Source organism: Drosophila erecta, unplaced genomic scaffold (genome assembly GCF_003286155.1).
Source record: "Drosophila erecta strain 14021-0224.00,06,07 unplaced genomic scaffold, DereRS2 tig00000218-arrow-arrow-pilon, whole genome shotgun sequence".
Lineage (NCBI taxonomy): Eukaryota > Metazoa > Arthropoda > Insecta > Diptera > Drosophilidae > Drosophila > Drosophila erecta.
This window is the reverse complement of record NW_020825212.1, coordinates 117502-140597: the sequence shown is the minus strand read 5'-3', so window position 1 is coordinate 140597 and position 23096 is coordinate 117502. Positions and strand designations below refer to the sequence as shown.

At 44.7% G+C, this 23096-nt stretch overlaps 1 protein-coding gene across 10 annotated transcripts; it reads left to right on the top strand.

Moving 5' to 3' along the window:
• Nucleotides 1-1062: 1062 nt before the first annotated feature.
• LOC6550927 (proton channel OtopLc) lies at nt 1063-21705 on the top strand. 10 transcript variants are annotated; one of them, XM_026982796.1, is made up of 12 exons: nt 1063-1529; nt 6759-7280; nt 8161-8294; nt 8607-8645; nt 15728-15912; nt 16063-16220; nt 16581-16692; nt 16757-16917; nt 17760-17777; nt 18439-19919; nt 20197-20557; nt 20892-21705. In XM_026982796.1, the coding sequence occupies exons 2-12, from the start codon at nt 7149-7151 to the stop codon at nt 21030-21032; spliced, it is 2922 nt and encodes a 973-aa protein (XP_026838597.1). In that variant the 5' UTR covers nt 1063-1529; nt 6759-7148; the 3' UTR covers nt 21033-21705. The 10 variants fall into 10 exon arrangements, with proteins under 10 accessions (XP_026838597.1, XP_026838593.1, XP_026838596.1 ...); XM_026982792.1 differs by lacking the exon at nt 8607-8645 and adding an exon at nt 14679-14789 and having other exon boundaries at nt 6759-7298; nt 20197-20545; XM_026982795.1 differs by having other exon boundaries at nt 6759-7298.
• Nucleotides 21706-23096: the final 1391 nt, after the last annotated feature.

Sequence of the window (23096 nt, the reverse complement as noted above, 5' to 3'; positions counted from 1 at the left end):
CAGCCGTCTGCTTTTGCTTAAGGTTTTTGTAGCAGTATCTGCCTCGCAATGATATCTTCATTTTCACAGCCATGACACCTTCTTATCATAACCGTGAATCCTTCAACGGATTTACCTACAACTGCAATTGAGTCTCGTAGCTCCCCTCGAGGTCAGACATCTCGCCGGGGAGGAGAAGTGCCAGGAAGTGACATCCAACTCCCAATCTCAATCCCAAGCTGCCAGCATCCACCGTCACGGGCGATCAAGAGAATTGTGCCCGGGGAATTAGGATTCCTGAAGGTATCTGTATCTATAATATCTATATTATAATACATTTTTAATTATAATATCTATCTATAAACATTTTTATATTAATTATAATTGCATATTATTATAATTATATATTATTATATTATATATGTATAATTATATATATAATTATATATTATAATTATAATAGCCTAGCAATCCAGGCTTAAGGCAACTGTTTATATGTGCGATCTTGTTATAATGTAAATCAGCTGTTCAAATCATCACAACAAATCTTTAGGGGAAGAGCAGCAATTTCTACAAAAATTCTCTCACTTTTCTCTTTGTGTTTCAGAAAAAAGTCGGCGAATATCGTAGCACGCCTACGATATTCGCTGCCTTTGCTTTTCATTCTGTTTTCGGTTTTGCTTTGCCGTTGCCTTTGGCTTTGCCACATTGGCTTTGCGCTGCTTTTGCGTTTGCCTTTCGGTGTTGTTAGTTGCGTTGGAAGTTGGAAATTTCAGTCAGAAGCGAACTTTTGCGAGTGATGGAAGCAGACCGGTGCCCAAAGATAATAAATAAGTAACTAAGAACAGTAAACTGTCAACTGTGAACTGCGAAGTGAGCGGCGAAAGGAACAGCAATAATAGCAACAATTCCCAATAACAATTCATTTCACTAGACGCTCAACTTATTGGTATTTTATTTGCGATTCTCATTAACTGGCGATTGTTGCATTCAGTAATCGGTGATTGCCATTAAACGTGTTATTGTTGTTCTGCCTCCGAAATTACACACAATATTCTTTGCTTTGTTTTTGTTCAAGTGCAGTGAGAAAAGTGCTAAACAAATAGGCGTCCGCAAAACTGGCGATTAAAAACAGTAAGCTCTACACTTTTTGGCACTGCGTCGTCCATTTTGTCTGTTGTGCGTGTGCCAGTGTGTGTGTGTCTGTGCGTGTGTGTGCCTGTGTGTGTGACTGAGTCCGTTTCCGGTCCAGTCAATCAACAGACTTGCCTGTATTTTGCATTCGTGTTTGGCCATAAAGAACGCAGGACAATAATAGCCTTAAATCTGCCGAACTGACGCAAAACGAAACAAATTGGTAAAACGCGCGCGCAACAGACGCCACGCCCCCCGCCCCCATTCACGTCCTCCACTTCCTTCCACTCACGAGCGGCAGCAAAACAAAGGCGAAAACAGGACAGCAGGCAAAGAGGAAGCGAAAGGAGAACAAAGCGAGAACTCGCAAAGGAAACGCATATGAGCTGAACGGCAGGATATAAGCCCCCAAAAAAGTAAGTCAAGTGATGGATCCAGATTACCCCTTCTTCTCACACAGGACATCACTGCAAGCCAAGCCGCCTGCAGTGCTAACTTGGCAGTTTCAGCAACAAAGCTGCAACAAGTTAGGGCTGTGGCTATTCGGCTATTTCGGAGATCTTTTCAAGCCCGGCTTGTAATCCGAGTTATTGAGTCACCAAGCTCCTGGATCCCCCGGTAGCAATCAAACTGCTGCCCTTCTCGGGTTACACACACATTTCTTGGTCTTCCATTAGAAAGACATTGGCATCGCCTACCTTCGGGCCAAGGAAACCCATAAAAGTGCTTGGCCAAATGGAAAATCTTAATTGCACAAGAGGCGCACGACAAACAGCGAAACCGCACTAGCACAAAGGCCAGCTGTAATAGATCAAAAGTGCTGTTATTAACTCAACTTAACTGAACCGAGCTCGCAAGATCCTTTCACCTACTCCATATGGATGAAACCACATGGATCTGAATCTGTAATGTCATAGCAACGCATTGATCCCGTGAGTCACGGAGCCCAAGTGAAAGTGCCAAGTTCAGAGCTGAATCATGGTCAGCAGCAGCTTATCACTGCCGTGGAATGCGATCAGAGGGTGCCATCGATTCGCATCGATTCGAAATCGAGGGCTATGCTGGGTGGGTTGGGCAGCATGGAAAATCATTTGCGAGGGTTGAAACCGCGACACGCGATTTCTAATGGTGGTTTGTTGCCCACTTGGTGGGTGGGTTTGGTGGGTGCTTCCTTGACTATGACGTTGATGATGATGAGGTGATGGCAGTGGCGGTGGTGGAGGTGGTGGATAGCCATCCAGTGGACAGCTCGAAATCTGAAAGGCAGGAACAAAACAAAAGCGAAACGAAGTGCATATTCTGCATACGGTCGCGTTCCGTGTGCCAGCATACATATATTAACTAATGAGCCGACGACCTCGGGGGATGGACAACTGGGCGACTGGGGTTGTGGATGTGGGTGAACCGCTGGCGAGAGGAACGAACCGCGCACCGTGCACCACCCAGTTGAAAGCCGAAACCCACTGCGCCTCACGTACACCGTGAAATTTGCATAATACGCAAGATATTCCAGAATATGAAGTGCTATTAAATCAAACGTCTATTATTGATGAATGTTTCGAAGAGATTGTAAGTAATTTGGCTTCGCTGGCAGAACATGTACTAATTTCGAAATTTACATATTAATTAGCCATTATTTCGCTGAGTGCTTTGCCGACTGGCGACTGCAGACGGGGTTTGTTTATAAGGTCACCCCATTTTCACGTATTGCATCCATCTGCTGACAGTTCTCATGCTCATTTCCATAGCCATTTTCATGCCCATTTTCATTTTCATCTTCATTCCGATTCTCATTCTCATTCCCATTCCCATTTCCCTTTGCATTCCCATTTTCATTTCCATTTCCATTTGGATTCCGATTCGTTATTTTCTTTCTTTTCGGTATACAATTGCATATCCGGTTCTCCATGTGGGCGCCGTCTCTGTCTCTGGAACATCCATGGATCTGCATAGATCATAGCATAGATTCTCCGCTCCGTGCGTTTCCCTTGGCGCCGATCCGCATCCACCGAGCTTCTGTGTGGGTGGGTGGGGCTGGGTGGTTCGGCGGTTCGGCGGTGCAGTCGTCTGTCATTTGTGTGCAATCTGTCATCGGACACTGTCATAAAGTAGCGGCAACGATCCGCCGATCCAATTCAAGTGGCACAGTTTGTTTACAATGGTAAACCAGAAAGCCAGACAGTTGGTCCCACTCGCGTTTCCCCTTCGACGGCTGCCATCAGCCATCTGCCATCTTGAGTCTTAAAAAGGGAAAACCTTGTTAGCCGCTTGATTGGCACGCGAGGCAAGAGAAGAAAATACGCGAAAGGTGATTTGCATTTTCCGGTCAATCGATGTGTCGTTTGCTGTAGTAAGGTGTTACTTGGGTGCAGTGCAATACAACATTCGAACATTCAAATTGACACTTTTTTCAAGCCTTAGATCGAAATCGGGCCAAGTTAGCGATTCGATTCGATGCGATGCGATGGTGGGCAATAATGTTGCACAGAGCCAAAATAAGAGAGCTCCAATTAACAGCATTGGGCTAGTTTTTGCGCCAGTTTCTCAGTTTTGCGCGAGTGTTAGCCATCAAATGTTAATGGTATTAGCCAAGCTTTCAATTTGCGAGACTGTGTTGGTTGCCGCTTGATGTTTTCGCCGTCCGCCGAACGAGAACATGCGACAATTCTGGCTTGCAAATGGCCATGGAAAAGCATGGAAAAACTACGGAGCTGCTGCTGACCAACAGGCCAAAAACAAAATACAAAAAAGAATGCTTGGAAAAACTACAGAATTACAGCGAACAGAAAACTGGTAAAAAGACAGCGGCAACAATGTGGCCAGAATGCTTTTTATGACCGCCGACGTTGCCTTAATACGCTCTAAGTTGGCTTTTACTAGTTTATTTGTTTTACCAATTATTTTTTTCGAGCAGAAAAAAGGTAATGGCGTTTCCAAAAGGGCCTCGTTAACTCACTTTATTATCCAGTTGAAGTTCATCTGGCAGTTTGATGGCAAATTAACGAGCTTTTATAGTCGCGACAGTCTGTTCTTCCTGATCAAGAAATATACATTTTAAAAGGTTTACAAAATACAATACCTACAACGTATACTTATTACTTAACAACGTACATATACCATGAATTTTGGTCATAACAATGCCAAAAATTGCCCCAAAGTGGAATGGGATACCTTTTCTAGTTCCCAATCGATTAGCATTTAAATTAGCCACCAATTTTTTTTTGCCATTTGTCGCAAATATTTATGATGTTACCCTTTACCGAAAATGCAAAAATTCGTTTTTCCAATTTTTCTGTATAAAGTGATCAGTTTTTTGGCTACAACTTCGAAAATAATTGTCTGAATATGGAATGCCATACCTCGTTGAGCTCGTAATTAAATTTCCAATCGAACTGTGTTCAAAAATTAGAACTCTATTTTTTTGCCATTTTTTGCAAATTTTGATGATGTTACCCCTTACAAAAAATGCGAAAATTGACCGAAAAATTAATTTTCCTAAATCGATCAAAAATTGATTGGGATGGTTAGCATTGGTAATTAGCTGCTCAAAACAGTTATTTTTTCATCTTTATGATCATTTTTACCGAAGTTATGAGGAAAACTCTCATCGCAAATATCGAATATTTGGCAAAAGTCGTTTTTCGGATTTTCCGTCATAAAATAATCAGTTTTTTTGCCACAACTTTAAAAATAATTGTCTGAATATGAAATGTAATACCTCGTTGAGCTCGTAATTAAATTTCCAATCGAACTGTGTTCAAAAATTAGAACTCTATTTTTTTGCCATTTTTTGCAAATTTTGATGATGTTACCCCTTACAAAAAATGCGAAAATTGACCGAAAAATTAATTTTCCTAAATCGATCAAAAAGTGATAGGGATGGTTAGCATTGGTAATGAGCTGCTCAAAACTGTTATTATTTTATCTTTATGATCATTTTTACCGAAATTATGATGAAAATTCCCATCGAAAATATCGAATATTTGCCAAAAGTCGTTTTTCGCAATTTCCGTCATAAAATAATCAGTTTTTTTGCCACAACTTTAAAAATAATTGTCTGAATACGAAATGTAATACGCCGTTGAACTCGTAATTAAATTTCCAATCGAACTGTGTTCAAAAATGGAAACTCTATTTTTTTTGCCATTTTTCGCAAATTTTGATGATGTTACCCCTTAAAAAAAATGCGAAAATTTACCGAAAAATAAATTTTCCTAAATCGATCAAAAATTGATTGGGATGGTTAGCATTGGTAATTAGCTGCTCAAAACAGTTATTTTTTCATCTTTATGATCATTTTTACCGAAGTTATGAGGAAAACTCTCATCGCAAATATCGAATATTTGGCAAAAGTCGTTTTTCGGATTTTCCGTCATAAAATAATCAGTTTTTTTGCCACAACTTTAAAAATAATTGTCTGAATATGAAATGTAATACCTCGTTGAGCTCGTAATTAAATTTCCAATCGAACTGTGTTCAAAAATTGGAACTCTATTTTTTTTGCCATTTTTTGCAAATTTTGATGATGTTACCCCTTACCGAAAATGCAAAAATTCGAAAAAAAAATTTTTTTTCTAAGTCCACCAAAAAGTCATAGGGATAGTTAGCATTGGTAATTAGCTGCTCAAAACTGTTATTCTTTCATCTTTATGATCATTTTTACCGAAGTTATGATGAAAATTCCCATTGAAAATATCGAATATTTGCCAAAAGTCGTCTTTTTTAATGCTGCCAAAACGCAAAAACTCGCAAGAAAATAATTTTTTCAAATTCTTCCAAAAAGTTATCGGGGCTGTTGGCATTGGTAATACTTTATTTTAATACAATATTTTTGACTGTGCGACTTATTTTGACAAAGTTACGGCCAAAAAACTGCTCAGCTTTTTTCCAATGTTTCGGAAGTCCATACAGAATCTACACACTTGCTTAAATAGAGCAAAGCACATAAAAATATTTTGGCTTTTATGATTTCTTGCCAAATCCGAACAAATATGTTCGATCGAAACCATCTGAATATAATGCTGCCGATCGGCTGGCTAGCCTGCAACAAAAAAGAAAAAACTATAAGAATTTTGCCCTTGAAAAGCCAGATCAACAAGTGGAATTTCCAGAGGAAAAAACTGGCACATCTTAACGATCCTCCATCGTCGAACCGAGATGCTCATCCAGATGATGATGCCGATGGATGGGTGCCAAACACATTTTGACAGATTGAGAAGCTGCTGCTTCTGGTGTTTCTCCAGATTTAAATACCAAATTCCAAAGAGCTGTATCCAAATGGAATTCTTGATTCAAAGTCACCAGCAGTGGCAGCTATAATTTGTGCTCCGATTTTTCGCCACACTTTTCGTTTGGCTGCCAGCCAAATAGCTAAAAAACTGCCGATCTTTATGCGTATTACTATATATTCGAACACGAAATCGGGCAAAATGCTTGGCTGCAAATGCATGCTGCACATTATAGTTGCAACTTGTTTATTTTCCTTTCGGTTTTCGTGCGTGCGGAAAAACAAAATCAGCAGTCATTTCAAAATAAACTCATAGAGGCCGCTAACTCAGTGGAAGACTTTATAGTTTAGCCTCCATTTATCAGCATATTTTCCATATTAATACGTAAAAATTTGGATTATTTTTCTCCGATTTCAGAACGACCAATTTGCGCAACCAAAAGTCTTGAGTATTCAACTGCAGCTGCAAACCGTATGACTGATTTTTCATTTTGAGCAAAGCATAGCGATTACCTCCCTAAGATACCAACTTTATACCAGCTTACAAGTACGAACATATACATATATACAACCGGATATCCATTTGCATATTGAATGGCACGGCAATAGCTCCGATTACCTACGATTATATAGTAGAGCGCTAGCGAACGTGTTCCAACTCCCGATCCCGTAGATAGTGTCCTCACACACAGTTGGCCAACCCACGAGTAAGCCTGAAAGTATCTACAACTACATATACGATCCGATAGATAGGGAGCGGCAGACAGGAGGAGGATCGGCGCAGGTGAAGCGAGAGGAGAGGAGAGGAATGCAGCGGTGTCCCTACATTCATGAGATGCGCGAAAGATTACTGGACCAGCCGCGTGAGACACTTCAACTGGAGAACATGGAGCGGGCCAATCTGCTCGACAACCGCCAATCGGCATCCGAATCCAACCAGGTCGGCACTGTGGTCAAGGTAGGGGCCTTCGATATACTCGCTACAAGGATTGCCGCGCGCCCACTCATATACAATATATAATGCCATCTGATCATCCAAACCAAATCGAAACACACACACACACTCCAGAAACCCATTGTTACACACGCCAAATTAACGAATTTACATATGTCAAGTAACCAGTCATGCTTTTATTTGAGAAATGAACACAATTCATACAAAGACACATTTCGAACATCACTCATCCAAATAATTGTACATAAATTGCAATGAAAGTTAACCGCAAGAAGCTTGTATATTGCATATGAATATAAATATCCTTGAATAACCTTCTCTATGCTGTGTGTGTGTGTCGGTGTGTGTTCCAGATTAATGACTTCTTTTTCAAAAGATTTTTCTTCCCAGCCAAAGAATTCGATACGGATCCGAAAACTTTAAACATCAAAATCCTTGCACGAGTAACCGATTCGCCCCTTTTCTTTATGTTTCTCGAAATCGAAACGAAAACGAAACGAGCCAAAAAATTTATGAGTAATATAATTTGCAATAAATTGGAATTGTTTTCATCTTATCTAACATATATTTTAATGAATACCTTATTTTCGAAACGCATGTGTATGAATCATTGAACTCCGAGAGGTTAAATGCCACAGCAAATGCATTTCATTTAAGAAAACTCGAATCTGCCTCAAATTAACTTGCAAAACTGAACGAATAACATTTGGTGTTTGTGTGGGCAACCTCCTGGAACTAACTTTGTGTATATACCACCTTGTACATGTTGTATAATATATGAAATTCCAATTTATTGTCGTCAAACTGAGCCGAGCTCCAACTTCATCGCAAGCTAAACGCAAATGTGTTCTTGATCCACCAACAGCTGCAGGGCGATGGCTACCACACGAGTCCTGCCCACCAGCGTACTCCACTAGTGCCGCACGATCTCGGCGAGGACTTCAATTTGGACTTCGACGACGATTTCCCGATCGATGCACGCCGACCGAAAAATGCCAAGTAAGTGTGTTCCATGTCCTTTTTCAAAAGTCCACATCCTGTTCACTGCTCAATGTGTTTTTGTGTTCCGTGTCCTGCATTCTTGCATTCCATTTCCTGCGTTACTAAGCTTCCGTTTCACATTCCAACGTTCCGCACAAAAAAAAAAATAAGTAAATAAAATATCAAAGTGTGCCAGAGATAGTACCCCTGGTGGAGATCTCGATTCGTGCAATTCGTTTGAAGTTCTTATGATCTGTGATCGTGTGACATCCTTAGTAGAACCTAAAATCGCAATTCGTGTTCAATTTAATCAGTTGGCAACCGTTACAGCGACAAACATCCAGCGGTTCTGACGCGCCCACAGCAAAGGTCAGATTTGCTATTAATCATTTCTCCAAACCAACCCCAACTTAGTGGCCAAAGTCCAATCACACATATATTACCTCTATTATCGAACATGTAGCCCCCACCCACCTAACTACCCAAACTACTTTCCTACTAACCCGCGAATGATATTAGTTAGTTCGCTCTGGAACGTAGTTGATCTTTTCTTCACCTGCATTTTGACTTGGCTTCTTATAGCAGTAGCAACACCTCTACTCCCTGTACACATATATATTATGTCTAATAAACTGCTCTGTTCCTGGGAATTATACGATTTGCGTACTGAGTGGCCGCAGAAATCCAAAACTAAGTACTACACTTATCCGCTTAGGGAGTCGCAGAAAGACACAGGAGCCAAAAAACAAACTCAGCCCAAATTTCATTCAGCTTTTCTTTGTATCTCTATGGCTTTGTGTGCTTTTTCTATACTATTTCTATTTTTTGGCATCCAGGGGATTATAATGTCAATGAACTGGACGCAAGGCACATTGCCTTACATTTCCGATGGTGTGGCATCGTTTTTTTCCACGAGCATGTTCTTCATTTCTTTGCTGCTCTCTGGTCGGGACATAAAACAAATAAGTAGGCGGCGAGTCATCCAAAATCGCTTATACAATGCCGTTGCCACTGGGTGGTGCAGGGTGGTGCTGGGTGGTGCTGTGTGGCGCTGGGTGGTTTGAAGTTGCAAGCAAATTACGCAACTTGACAAACCGACAAAGCATTCCACTCGGCTGGCTGCGGCATGAACCGTCAGCGATGCATGCCAACCAGATCAGTTGGCGTCTTGCATATAATATATACACTGGTGAAAAAGCTACATAATTATAGATAAACGACCATTCCATACACAACCAATCAAAATGCAACTAATGAGTATGAAAGGATTTTCGATGCTTGCCCAATGAGGCAAGTTCTTTGTTCGGAGTGATATCTACTAGATTTGAAGTACCTTTCTCGTCGTTGTTAATTTTGTGCAGTGCATGGCAGCCCAGCAGCTCCATTCACATCCCCTGGAAGAGGAATCCGTGGAGCTACGGCTTTGTCTCCGCAGCAAAGTGTCATTGTACGAATGACTTACATTCGTGAGTTTCTGCAATTCGCCAACACAATACGGAGGCACAATGGGCGCAAAAGGGGCGCCGCGCAACTATCGATGCTTGGCATTTGGCCAGAGTTGTCAGCCTCACTTGAGAAGCACGCTCCTCGACAGTGGCCGAAGTGCACGGTGTTCGACATGTTGTGCAAGGAAAACTTGTCCCTGCAACATTTCTACTTAATTTCTTGCAGTGTAGTTGTTCGTATTGATTTGGCCCCACTGAGTTCATTTTTTAAACAAAATGCCCATCATCTATTCGTGGCACTGGCCCTGGCGAAAACATTGTCACCCGATTAGGCACAAGGTTTTTTTTGTGGTAGGCCCAAGGATCTCGGAAACTGAACCCCGATGCTCCATACTTTGTTTTAGAAGTACTAATTTAAGCACCCGATAAAGAACTCATCTGCTGGCGAGGGTTGGCTGCGAGTATAAGATATAATTAGGCAAGGCCAGAAGGGTTGCCCTTCCACGATTTCCGTGCGCGGCCGAGGATGAAAGGCCACAATAATTATAGACCCAACCGGGCGGATTGCTGCCAATTGAGTTGAACAACAAGTCGGAGATTTATACGTGCTTTTGTTTCAGCTTAAGACTAACAGGGAATTACACAGCAACGCGGTAAACAACAAGCATATTCGAAATATTATATCTTCAACTGCGCCTTAATATCACACAGACAGACGGATGATTAGGGAGTCTCATCAATTGCCAGGCTTTCACGTCGCATTTCGCTACTGCGGGGATTAGTGAGTGGCATCTGGGTCACACGTCTGCGTCTTTCGGAGGATTTGGTACTTGGAATCCGGGATCCGGGATCCGGGATCTGGGCTCAGGGTTCAGGGTGCGGCTGGCAGCGATTCGATAGATTTCCCGCATACTTCTTGCCCTCTGGCCCTCTGGCCCTCTCACCTACCGCCGCCTGTAACCCTCGACTTTGCTGCTTTTATGCCCCTTGATGCAACTACGTCGCAGTTGGCGATTTGCGACGCAAATCCTTAGATGCCGTGGCTTACACTGAAAATGAAATAGACCTTAGAAATGCACAAAAAAGTACCCAAGTTCCCTTAAACTAACCACTTCCCTCGTACTGGTAACCATGTTTCTAAACTGTTAAAAGAATTGTGATAAATGTATTGACGGTAGCAGTGCCGATTTTCTCTCACTGTAGCCACACACTTTTTTGTTGCCGCCACTCCTCTGGATGACTGCAACCCCTTGTCGCACTCTGCACTCGACGACTTTCCATGGTTCGGGAGTTGGTAGTTGGGAATTCGAAGGGATGGGGCGGCTGTGTCGGCGAATGGGCAAGCAAAACAGAATGCCGCAATGTTTTTGCGAACGTTCGGCACAAAAGCAAAAGCAAAAGCAAGCGAAGTTACGATAAACGGTAAAGGACGAAAACGAAGCCGGAAACGAAGCCGAACTCCGAAACGCAGCGAACCAGACAGCATGACGACGTCGTCTTTTACCGTAAAGCTCTGCCGCAGCGCACAGTGGGCGATTTGTGCACAAAAACGGTTGGGTAGTTGAACAGTGGGCCAACTCGAACGGAATCAAGGGCATTATTTGAACAAAAGGTTGGCTTTTTGGGTATATATGAAGTAATATGCAAGGACAGCATTAAAGTTACTATGCATTTTGATATGTGCGCGGAAACACAGCACCCACTGTGCCAAAGTGGTGGGTGATTCGCGGCGTGGGACGTTGGGTGGTTGGGTGGTTGGGTGGTTCGGTGGACGGCTGTAACATGTCGCGCCACAATGCGAACAACAAAAACATCAGATGACGGTAGTAAAATCAGTAGAGACAGGCCGGGCATCGTGGGTAATTGAGTTTTGGGCTGTTGCTTTTCGATGACTGATGGTTGTGTTGGATTCTGTTCCGTTCCTCAGTTGCCCGTCAGCGTGAGGCTGATGCACTCTGCACATTGATTGGCATTTGGCGTGCCACCCTCGCCCTGGAAACTCCTCGCTTTTCCCTAAGTGACCCATTTACATACATCGTGTGTGCGGCCAAAACAATGGGCGTCCGCTGCCTGATGCAAAACTCAATTAAAAGATAGGTTTTGGGACAGGTCTCAAGACCGAGATGCGCAGCAGAACAGCGCGAGGACAAATAAACAAATGGTTCGAATTGAAAATGTAGAGAAATGGGTTTTGGGGGAGATAACAAGCAAATGTTACAAAAAATGTTGAAGTAAAATACAAATTCAAGTCAAAAAGCGAATAAGTATAAGGGGCACAAGCCAACCAGATAGATTGTGGAATATAGATATCCAAGTGCACTTTCAAAAGAACACGAAAAAGCCAAATGTAGGAAATCAAAAATGAGTCGAGATACCAGCTTACATTCCAATCTAGGCGGAACAAAGCCCAGTGAATGCTGGATGCAAATCGCATGAATGACAGGCCTCTTTGGGGGCAGGACCCCCGACAGGAGCCACAATGCGAATCTAACCCAGCAGAACTGAGCAACAAGAGCAACAAGAGCAACAAGAGCAAACATCGCACATTAAGTCGCGCAGCGAAATGTGTCCTACTTTCTGGCATACTCAAAGGACATTTTCCCCTGCATCCTATCGAGAGCATCCTGCGAGCTACAGCGGGAGAGAACGAGAGCGAGAGAGAAGGCGCGAGGCGATTAAGGAGGGAGCAAAGGCGTAGAAAGAGACGGGGATACGCGAGGAGAAAGAGAGAGAGAGAGAGAGAGCGAGTGCGAGAGATTCGGCGCATTTTGAGGGCGGCTGCTGGCCAAAAAGGATGCTGGATTTATCCTGCCAGGGCCCGTTTCAGTTGTAGTTGGATAGTAAAGGGTCTTGGACGTATCGAGCGAATCGTCCGCCAGGTAGCCTCCAGAGTCCTCCAAAACCAAGAGTCCTCCACTCAGTTGGCATTTTTTCAATGATAAAATCAAAGCTCCCAACTGAAACCGATGCTGTCAAGCCATTTATTTTTTTAAGTTTCAACTCGCAAAGTGATTATCCCAGTGCTCCAATCAAAATGACACCTAATCTGTGAAAATTACTGTGAAATCTATGGAGAGAACCATTCAGTGTTTAATCAATGCACGATTTTGGCCAAATGAAGCAATTTGCAGCGTGGTCTATGTCATAATAGCCGTGATTTTCCGCTAACTACAGTTAATACTTTTGGCCAGGCCTCCAAAAAAGAAAAATGTAGAAAGAAAGGAGGCTTTAATGGCACCGGGCAATACACACACACATTAGGCAGCTTATTATACACACAGCCGTGTGTGAGTGAGGGGGACGGAGAGATGCTGGGCGAAAGAAACAGCACGACAGCTCTTAAGAACTTGAGCACCGAGGACTCCCAATGCAGAGCGATACCATGTTCCACATAGGTCCGTGTCCGTGTCCGTGTCCGTGTCCAATGCATACACACCAGCACACCCGGAATCTGTGGGCTCCACAGGATACACTTTCCCCGCCGGAATGCGAAAGGCGCAATGCCAAATACGGCTTTCAACTTTCAACCCCGAGTCTCGCGGAGAGAGAGAGGTCACTGGGTCGCTGGCGCTCCCATCCGGGATGCAGTCCGTGGCGCAAAGTAAGGCCACGCCTCATTTGCCCATTTGTCAGATGCATTTCAAATGCGTTCCACAACAGGCTCCCAGCAGCAAGAGAGAGGGGCAGCGGGACAGAAAGAGAGAGGGGGAGCAAGACAGAAAGAGAGAGAGAGGTAGAGCAAGAGGGGGAGAGTGCCAGATACATTTATATATAGGGATGCTCTCCAAGTCAAACATTAGTCGTTCTGTTGCATTCGAAAACAGAAAATAAAGCCTGCAAATTGCTTCATTTAGAGCTGCCGCAATACATAATTACGAGCTGTGAAGTGAAATTGACGGGAAAAGAAAAACAAACAAAAAACCAGAAAACTAGTAGAGGCATCCGGCGCGAAGGACCAACCAATCCTATCGCCTATCGATAGAGAAATCGGCAAGCAGATCGTTGACAAAAAGCCAGCACAACGGAGACCGAAACGGAAACGGAGACAATGGGCGGCGGTGAAGTGAAGGTCGCTACCGTCGACGTCGAGGGCGGGGACAACATGGCCACCTTGCCGGTGTCCCGCTCGCATACCGCCGGCAGCACCGACAGCGCCGAGAAGAACAACGCCGCCAACAAGGAGATGGAGCTCAAGAACGTCATGCCGCAGCCGCTGCAGAGGTGCGAAAAACGGGTTGCGAAAGTCACGGGAAAGATATCTTGCAGATACTGCGATAGTATAGGCGGCAATCTGCTGATAAGGGACAAGCTGATATGCTGGGTGCAGGTTCTGTCGTCGGGGTTCACTCATGTCTCGAAAGGGTGGAATTCTGAGAAAATTATGATCTTAATAAGCTTATGACGTGCAAATGGAAGGCCTACCATCCGTAATTCGGCAAAAACTCCCACAAATAATCCACTCCTTGACGCACTTCCACTCCAACCTTACCTTGTACGCAAGGATTTACGCATCCCAGCCTTACTTTGTATGCAAGGATTAGGGTGTTAGCATCGAGGCCATTTTGCAATTAGTATTTAGCTAATTTCTGTGTATAACAGCTTCACCCAAAATACTTGAGCACACTCACCCACACCCACACCCACACACACATAGATAGAAACGCACACCTTGTACATAAGCAAGTAATACACACGGTCGTAGTATGTATAGTATATAGGATATATATATAAGCAAATGTGCAGTCCCAGCCGTAGAGCGCCGTCTCACTCTCTCATCGAGGTCCTTCCAAAGATTTTGGTTTTTTTGTTGTTGTGCGCGCTTGCATACCCCCACCCACAGCCCTTCTAACCACCCACCACCCAGCGCCCCCCAAAGCTGTGTAAATCCATCCACTTAAGTTAGCATATAGTGTAACGAACTGGATAAACAACACCTAATTCACATCGAATCTTATAGGGTTTGCTACACGTTCAAGCCAAATCCAAATAAGTACAGTTTTATGCCAGCGAAAATAACGGTACAGGGCACATATGAAACCAATCCGATAACGGGACCCATCGAACTATGGTAATGTGACATGTGACATATGAAAACCATGACCTACCCCAAGACCAAGTACTCCAGATCCCGAGATTCCTACTCCTCACACTTCATTTGGGTTGTGAAATACATGCCTCTCAGATACCCATTATAAGCCATTAGATACGAGGCTAGAGATACAACATCAGTAATCAGATTGGTGCACCTTAATTCAAGGAATTCCCCTCGAGCACTCGCTTCTACAATGCAAACATCGGTTTGATTCAGCTGGGCGGCCATCCCATGCAAATGGATGCTTAAGTGGGGTGGGAAAAGGGGTTGTGCATCTAAAGCAGCCACTAACTGGGTCACCAAATACGCAAAATGCTGTGCAGGCACCGTGGGACGCAAGCGTAGAGTAGTTGCGATTGGAAATTATAGAAAATCCAATGGTGTTTCCAATCGAAATCGCACAATAAGTTCGCTAATTTAAGTGCAGCCTTTAAATAGTTTACAAACTGGCACTATCGGATTTGCAAAGGGGCCACTGTGCAGGTCCGTGGCTAATCAAACAGCAAATAGGGACCAATGCAGGGCGCTTATGTTCTTCAGATGTCGAGTGAAAATGCACTTGAGTCTTAGTTGCATGTCAGACACACTTTCCCACACCCAAACACACACACACACACCCACACTGCTGCTGTCTCTGCAGAAGAACACAAGCCAACGGGGGAAAAGTGGAAAATTGGCACCCACCGCTGGAAGCGGGACAGTGGGTCAACTCGGGGGAGTTGTAGCGCCGATTTCTGGCCAGATCTTGACACAGTTTTCGCACACACTAGCAAATATACACACACTCACTCACACTCACACTCACACCACACGTTTATACGCGCACCCCGATTTACTCTGCTGTACATACGAAACGAGTTGTGAAAACCATCGTGAGCCTTCAGAGCACTGACCATCGCGTTATCCTTTCGCAGGACATCGCTGTTCATCGTCACCAGTCTGGTGTACGCGATCCTCCTGATCGTCGTGTGCATCGCCTACGTCATCAGCGATGTAACCACCCACCGCCTGCCGGTTTTGTACTACGAGACATTCTTTACATATCTGTACGGCGTCAGCATACTCTTCCTCCTCTACGTCTTCTGTTTCCTGCTGCAGGGTAAGTAAATTCGACTTGGTCGGCTGAATACGTCTAAAAGTGGGCAGTAGCTCGTCTAGCGGCTGCACTGCATCTAACACAAACTATTGCCTACTCCTGGGCGCCATTCATGTGCAGCTTGATTACTTCACACATTATCTTGCCCAACAGAGAGCTCTTGCTGCAATGGCGGCAATGGTGGCAGCAAACCGAAACCCCAGCCCAAGGAGAAGAAGTCGAAGAAAGCCAAAAATGCCGATCCGGCCGATTCGAAGGATGCGAAGGGCTCTAAGGACTCTGGCAAGGCAGCCAAGGGCGCCGCATATCAGGTGCGTAGTTCACTACACTGAGCGGATAAGGATAAGGATACAAAGCTCTCTTGCAACATGCGTAACCTAATTAAGGGTTTTCTTTTTCCTCTACTATCTAAGCACACACTGGCCAAGTTTCTGGTTTGCCATCAGCCTTTTCTCTACTATTCATAAGCTGTTAGCTGCTTTTACAGTATGCCAACTCCCTTGCCATAGAAACAGATATTTTCCATGAACCATGCCGCAATTGAGTAGGCCATGTTGATTGGCGGCCAAGTGCCATTAGTTTCCTCCGAGGGCTGTCAGTTGTCACCCCACACATAGGAGTATACGTGTATATGTACATAACATAGTATCTCTTTGTCCATTCGCATGTAGGAGGCACCTGTGGACGCCGAGGTGGCCGTCACCCCAAAGAATGTGCGCAAGCGCAAGACAACCCATAGTGATCTGACGCACGGCAGCTTCTTCCTGCGAGTGGGAGCCATTGGTGAGTTCCTTGGAATGTGGAGGTGGAGGATATCTGACGATACACTGAACTCGTGTTCCCACAGCTTTTGGACTGGGCGCCATGATCTATATTGGCCTGGAGTTTGGCTCGTTCTTTGAAATACCCTTCGATTCGCCGTGCCATCACATCCTGATCGGCGTGAATCCGCTGCTCCAGATGATCTTCACCTTCATGCAGATGTACTTCATATTCATGAATGCCCGGGTAAGTCGCAAAGGCCAAGCTCTGTGTCCAACTCTAAACTAAAACTAAAACTAAAACTAAAGAACACTGTAAGCGTATGACTACTACCTACTACCTACTACCTACCACCTACTGCTATTATCCACGGCTATTCTATACTCGTATGTTGAATGTAAAGCCATCATAAGAACACGAATCCAACCAATCCAGCTCCTCCTCTCAACCCCAGCGAGGTTAGTTGCCCCAGTTTCCGTTTCCGTAGAACTCAATGAATGTTTAGGTCGCGGCACTTGGAGTTAGGTCGCGTTTCCGGTTCCGGTTCCGGTATCGGATTCGGTTTAAGTTTGCCTTGATCGATCTCAATCCAAATCTCACCACCAACTTGTAATTGGCGTGCTAATTGGCAGTTTTGAGTTCAGTTTTCATCCATCCGCATCTGGTATCTGCATTTGCAACTGCATCCATCGCCGATCACTTCACCTGCCACATCACTCGCTTGCTTCTCGCAATCTCTAAAAACGAACATTGGTAGAGCTACAGACAACAGACAATCCGTAATCAAATGCCATTGGGCTGCAATCTGATCTTGTTGATCAATTTGAGCCCTTACACAATGTATTGAACCCTTATACTTTCAAATACCCAGCACCACACGCATTTCAAGCATTCAAAAAACCATCGGGCAGCCAAACAGCTCATTCATACAACCATTCATATTTATATTCATATTCATATTCATACTCATCCAAATCACGTGCATATTCATTCTTTTAAACAAATTTCGAAATTATGCTACGTAGTTATTTAATGAACCATTTTTGTGTACATAATCCCACAACTCCGCCCCATTCGCGCGATCGCAGACTAGGCCGCCATTTCAGGTACGATATGCAATCATTTTCTACTCTACTCTACTCTACTGTACTCACCTCACACTCAAACCTGTACCTGTACCTATGCCTGTACCTGTACATCTGCCCCATCAAATACTCATTTGCCCACCCTATTGCTTATCCACACCCCTATACCATTATGTATGCCTATGTCTACGATTTATACACGATTTATGAACATATGCTATGATAATCACAATTCTGGTCGAGCTACTGTATCTATAAGGATCGTCCTTGCGGCAGTTTGGTTTTTGTGGCGCCCACTGTCGCTGCAGAGAGGATATGCCCATATATTTATGAAACATATTATTTTGTATAGATTCTTACGTTCTTAGTACGACTAATGGTCTCGTGGCGCAGAGCAGTGAGACAATCGCTCCCTTTCGTTTAGTTAATTTGGTTTCAGTGTATTCGGTTCTTGTATGATACATGTGTAAATATTAAATAGTTTCGAGTGGAACCCTCTGCAGAGCCAGTGGCTCGCAGCTCCTTGCAAAGGAGCTGAGTTTTGCCCGTAGTCTAATCTCTATAAGTAATCTCTCACAGTAATCGACTCACCGCCGTACTCAAGCGCCCCGCGCACCCCTCTCTCTCTCTCTCTATGTATCTATCCGTATAAATGTGTATCTGTGGGATACTGGATCTCCAGCTGAACATCCACCGCTTCAAGGTGATCGCGCGCTTTGGCCTGATGCACGTGGTGGCCACCAACATATGCGTGTGGATCCGCACCCTGGTTAAGGAGTCGCTGCTGGAGATCACGATCTATCACCAGAAGAACGAGCCGGAGGCAGGCGCCTCCTCCATAGCCCATTCGATCCGCCAGCACGCCCTGCGGCACGCGGGCACCGTGCTGCGTACCCACGCCGGACCCAACAGCGAGTTCGAGGTGCTGGACGGCGAGGACATACTGCCCAAGGATGTGTACAAGAGCGACAATGTGCTGTCCAAGCTGGTTCGCAATACCGTCGATGGTATTTCGAAGAGTCTGGGCATGGGCGGCGAGCAGGCGATCGCCAGCAGCACCAGCAGCACCACCACGACCACAAGGGCTCCGTTCACCACACCGAACTACCAATGGCACAGCACTACTATGGCCCGCAAGCTGAAGAAGTTTATCACCAGCGCCACCACCGCGGCCACAACGGCGGCGGGCAGCAGCAGCACCGCCAGCAGCACCACCACCGTATCACCGACCATCAGTAGCACCACCATACCGTCGACCACCATCAGTAGCACCACCATCTCACCGAGCACCACCTTCAGTCCATTTAGCCCCTCCACCACCACCACCACCACCACCACCGCCGCCACCGCTGCCGCATTCAATCTCGAGACCAGCGGCAGTGAATCGCCCTTCGGCGGCCTGCAGCGCATCCTTTCCAGCGCTGCGCCGCCGAGTCTGGCGCCAGTCGATGGGTTCGGTTCTGCTTCCGCTGCCACGCCCACATCCGGCACCGGCTCCGGCGCCGGCTCCTTTGTAGACTCGTTCCTGGCCAGCACACTGAGCCCGGCCAGCAGCACCGACGGCTCCGCCAGCATCATGAACAACCTCTTCGGCCAGGGACCCATGGAGAACAGCTTCCAGACGTACACCGACCTGGGACACGAGGAGGCCACCGGCCTGGTGAGCTTCGAGAATCTGGAGAGCCTGGACAACATATACCCGGCGGCGCTGTCCTCCAATATCGGCACACTCAACTCCACCGCCTGCGGCCGCATCGACATAATGGGCACCATTGTCTACGATTCGGCGCCCTACCTCTATCCGTTCATCATTGAGTACTCGCTGATCGGGGCGGTGGTGTTGTATGTCATGTGGAAGCACATCGGCCGCTATCCGGGCCGGATGAACGACGAGGATCTGGAGCATCGGCTGGAGGTGATGCTATCGCGGCGAGCGGTGGCCATGGCGCAGCAGGCGCGATCCGGACGCGTCGACTGCGTCGGCTCGTCGAAGGGCCTGTTCTTCGGGCTCCTGCTGCTGGTTGGGGCCCTCATCTGCCTGATACTCTTCTTCGTCTTGGTGCGCCATCAGCAGTTCTCGCTGTTGGCCATTTACCTCGCCGACGCCAGCCACTGCATCCTGATGGCCTTCGCCATTCTGGCCATTATTGTGGGATTCATCAGGTCTGGACGAGGAGTGACGGGTGTCGGGAGCACACTGCACAGAGCAAACTCATATCTAAATTTATCTTATATATATCGCATACACCTATCATTCTAGCCTTCTATACGAGTATATTGTAACATTGATGCTGTGTGATGGCATCTGAACCATCATACTTTTGAAAATGGGTGTATGCCAGTAATTTGGCTAATCATTGCTCTGTGCAGTGCCCGCATTTGCATATAGGCCCCAACTAACCTTCCGTTCATTTTTCCAATCCAAAACCAAAAAACAAAGGGTCAAGAATCTGAAGTTCCGCTGCGAGGAGCAGTCGAACCTGAACGACATCTTGCTGCGCATCTCGGCCTTCGGCCTGTTCACCTACTCCGTGTTCAGCATCATTGCCGGCAGCCTGAAGGTACTGGAGAGCGAGCCCAGCCTGCTGGTGACGACCACCGGTGGCGTGGCCGTCTTCCAGGTGATCCTGCAGCTGCTGTTCATCGCGGACGTGTCCCGCCGTCGCGTCCACCTGCCGGAGCACGACCGGAGCAAGCCGGGCCGCCAGATTGTCACGTTCCTTCTCATCTGCAACGTGGCCATGTTCGCCATCTACACATTCGAAGCTCAAAAAGTATTCGCCAATCCTGTAAGTAGATATGTACGTAAGCGAGACTGAGTTAAGTAAGACGATTAACGCTCTCGTTCTCTACTCGTTATTCGATTGTTATACGATTGCTATTCGATATACCATCCGATAGACATAGTGGCCTTGTTCGTTGTGTGCTTTGCATGGGCATTTCTTCTTACTATAGCATACTTTTTGACGCCTCTAATGCGTCAGCAGATACACACAGATAATTAATATCGCACACAGATTGTAATCCGCTTTTTGTCTTGCTGTGTTGTACACCTGCATGTCGTTACGATGTTTAACCCATTAACCTAACCCAGCAACCTATTAACGCCTCCACTGTCACATACTATGCCCACAGGTTCAGCTGGAGTTCTACGGCTTCGTGCCCTGGTCGATCATCCAGCGCATCACACTGCCGCTGTGCATCTTCCATCGTTTCCACAGCGCCGTGACACTCGCCGAGATCTGGAAGACCACCTACAAGGCACGGCTGGAGTAAGGCGATGGCTGGATCCCGATGTCTATATAGGCCGATGATGGGTGGGAGTTATGAAAATGCACCAAAACCAAAATGTAGAGCGAGCCCAGAACGCAAACGGAAATCAAGTGAAGTGAAGTTAGGTTCTAATTACGTACTAAACATATATGCATACTACATATAATATATACATTAGTGCAGATATGTACGAGAGCATATTATGGCTTTTTTTGTTTGAGGAAACCAAAGCGAAACGAAATGTAATGAGTAACAAAACGAACGAACCAATCGGACCAATCTGCGCGATTAACAATTAACGATTGCCAACCGATAACGATTGCAGGTCGCTTCTTCATTTCCCCTTCCCCCACTTTTCTTTTTTACTTTGTTAACTTTGTTAACTCGTGGAGAACTTAAGAACCTAAGATCTAAGTCATAGCGTTTACAGTTTAACCGAAAACCTAGAACCGAAAACCGAAAACCACGGCACATGTTTTTAATCTGAGTTACGTATTTAATTTAGTTTAGTTTAGTTTCGCCTTTAACACGCTGCAATATCTTGTTACTAAATCGAAACTACAAGTTAATATTAATTTCATAATTGTTTAACCATCCGCTTCGGCAACCGAAACCAAAACGAAAATCGATTAAAAATTCACATTACAAATAAGATGGAAATTATTCTGAAAACACATAACAAATGGTTGTTTACTTTTCGCGTGTTTTTTGCGACTGCGAATGAGGGAAATCCCCGTGACTATACACTGAAACACAAAACAGGGACACACAATGCAATGCCATGAAGAACGCGGCCACAGGAAACGGAAACGGAAACGGAAACGGAAACGAAACGGTAATTCTAACAAAGCCCGGAAACGGAAACGAAATTCGATCTGATCTGACTTTTTCACCAATCGAGAACCACAAGAACAACAGTAGCAGCCGAACAACAACAAACTGTGATGAATTCATTTGATTTACTGGTATAATTTGCAATTCCATTATGTTTCCCTTCCCGATTTGATTTAACCATTAAGCCCTTCGTTTTTATTCTCAGCCACAACTCACTAACTGAGTCGACAAAACTTTTGTAAGAATTTAGAAACAATGGCGCTAAGACAACTTCATGGCCAATTGTAAAAACAAATTGCCCGAAACACCATAACTAAAAACAAAATAATACAAAAAAAAAACCAGAGAAAACAAAGAAAATTGTGGCATTTAATGGCCAGAAATACAAAAAAGAAAAAAAAAACATTTTTAATATACATTATATAAAAGTTTATAAATGTCCATTTTTTGATTATTAGTAGTGATGTTAAAAGAAAAACATAATTAACGGTAAAAATAATAATATGTATGTATGTTATAGCAGAGAATCGGATAAACCAAACCAAAAAAACAACACAAATTCTTAAGCAACACTCGAAAAAATGAGCAATTGCGAAGCAAACGAAAAACTTTCCAAGTGAATCCCCGCATTTATGAATGAAAATTTTAGCTAAACCGATATGGAAAATAAAGAGGAGTCATCCTGCTGATGAGATGACAGGGAAAACAACGGATAGGAATGGAGAAAACCCATTGAAAAGCATCAAATTGTTTACAATTTACAATGTTAAAAGAAACGAACATTTTGAAAGATATATATGCCACGTATATCTATAAATATATGTATACTAACCCACCAAATTCAAAGTATTTCAACGTTTTATACAAGGAGACGATGCGCAAGACAAGAGATCGGGACAGCTAACCCCCTGTCCTGACCCCTTTTGGAATCCAAATGCCCAGTGAAGCCCTCTCAATAAAACCAAGACACTCATCCACATTCCCATATCCATTTCCATACCCATACCCAAACCCATACCGAAAACCCATTCCCATTCGAAATACAGCTGCAACTCGAGTCAGAAGGCATCAGTTCGCTAAAGACCAAAGAAGATAAACGATTAATTGAGAATCCGATTATAATCTGTAATCATAATCCAGTCTGCAAGTCTATATAATGCATGTTAACTGTAGGCGCGGGGAGTTCAACAAGAATACGTATTCAATACTCGTAATCCAATCAAATGTAATGTG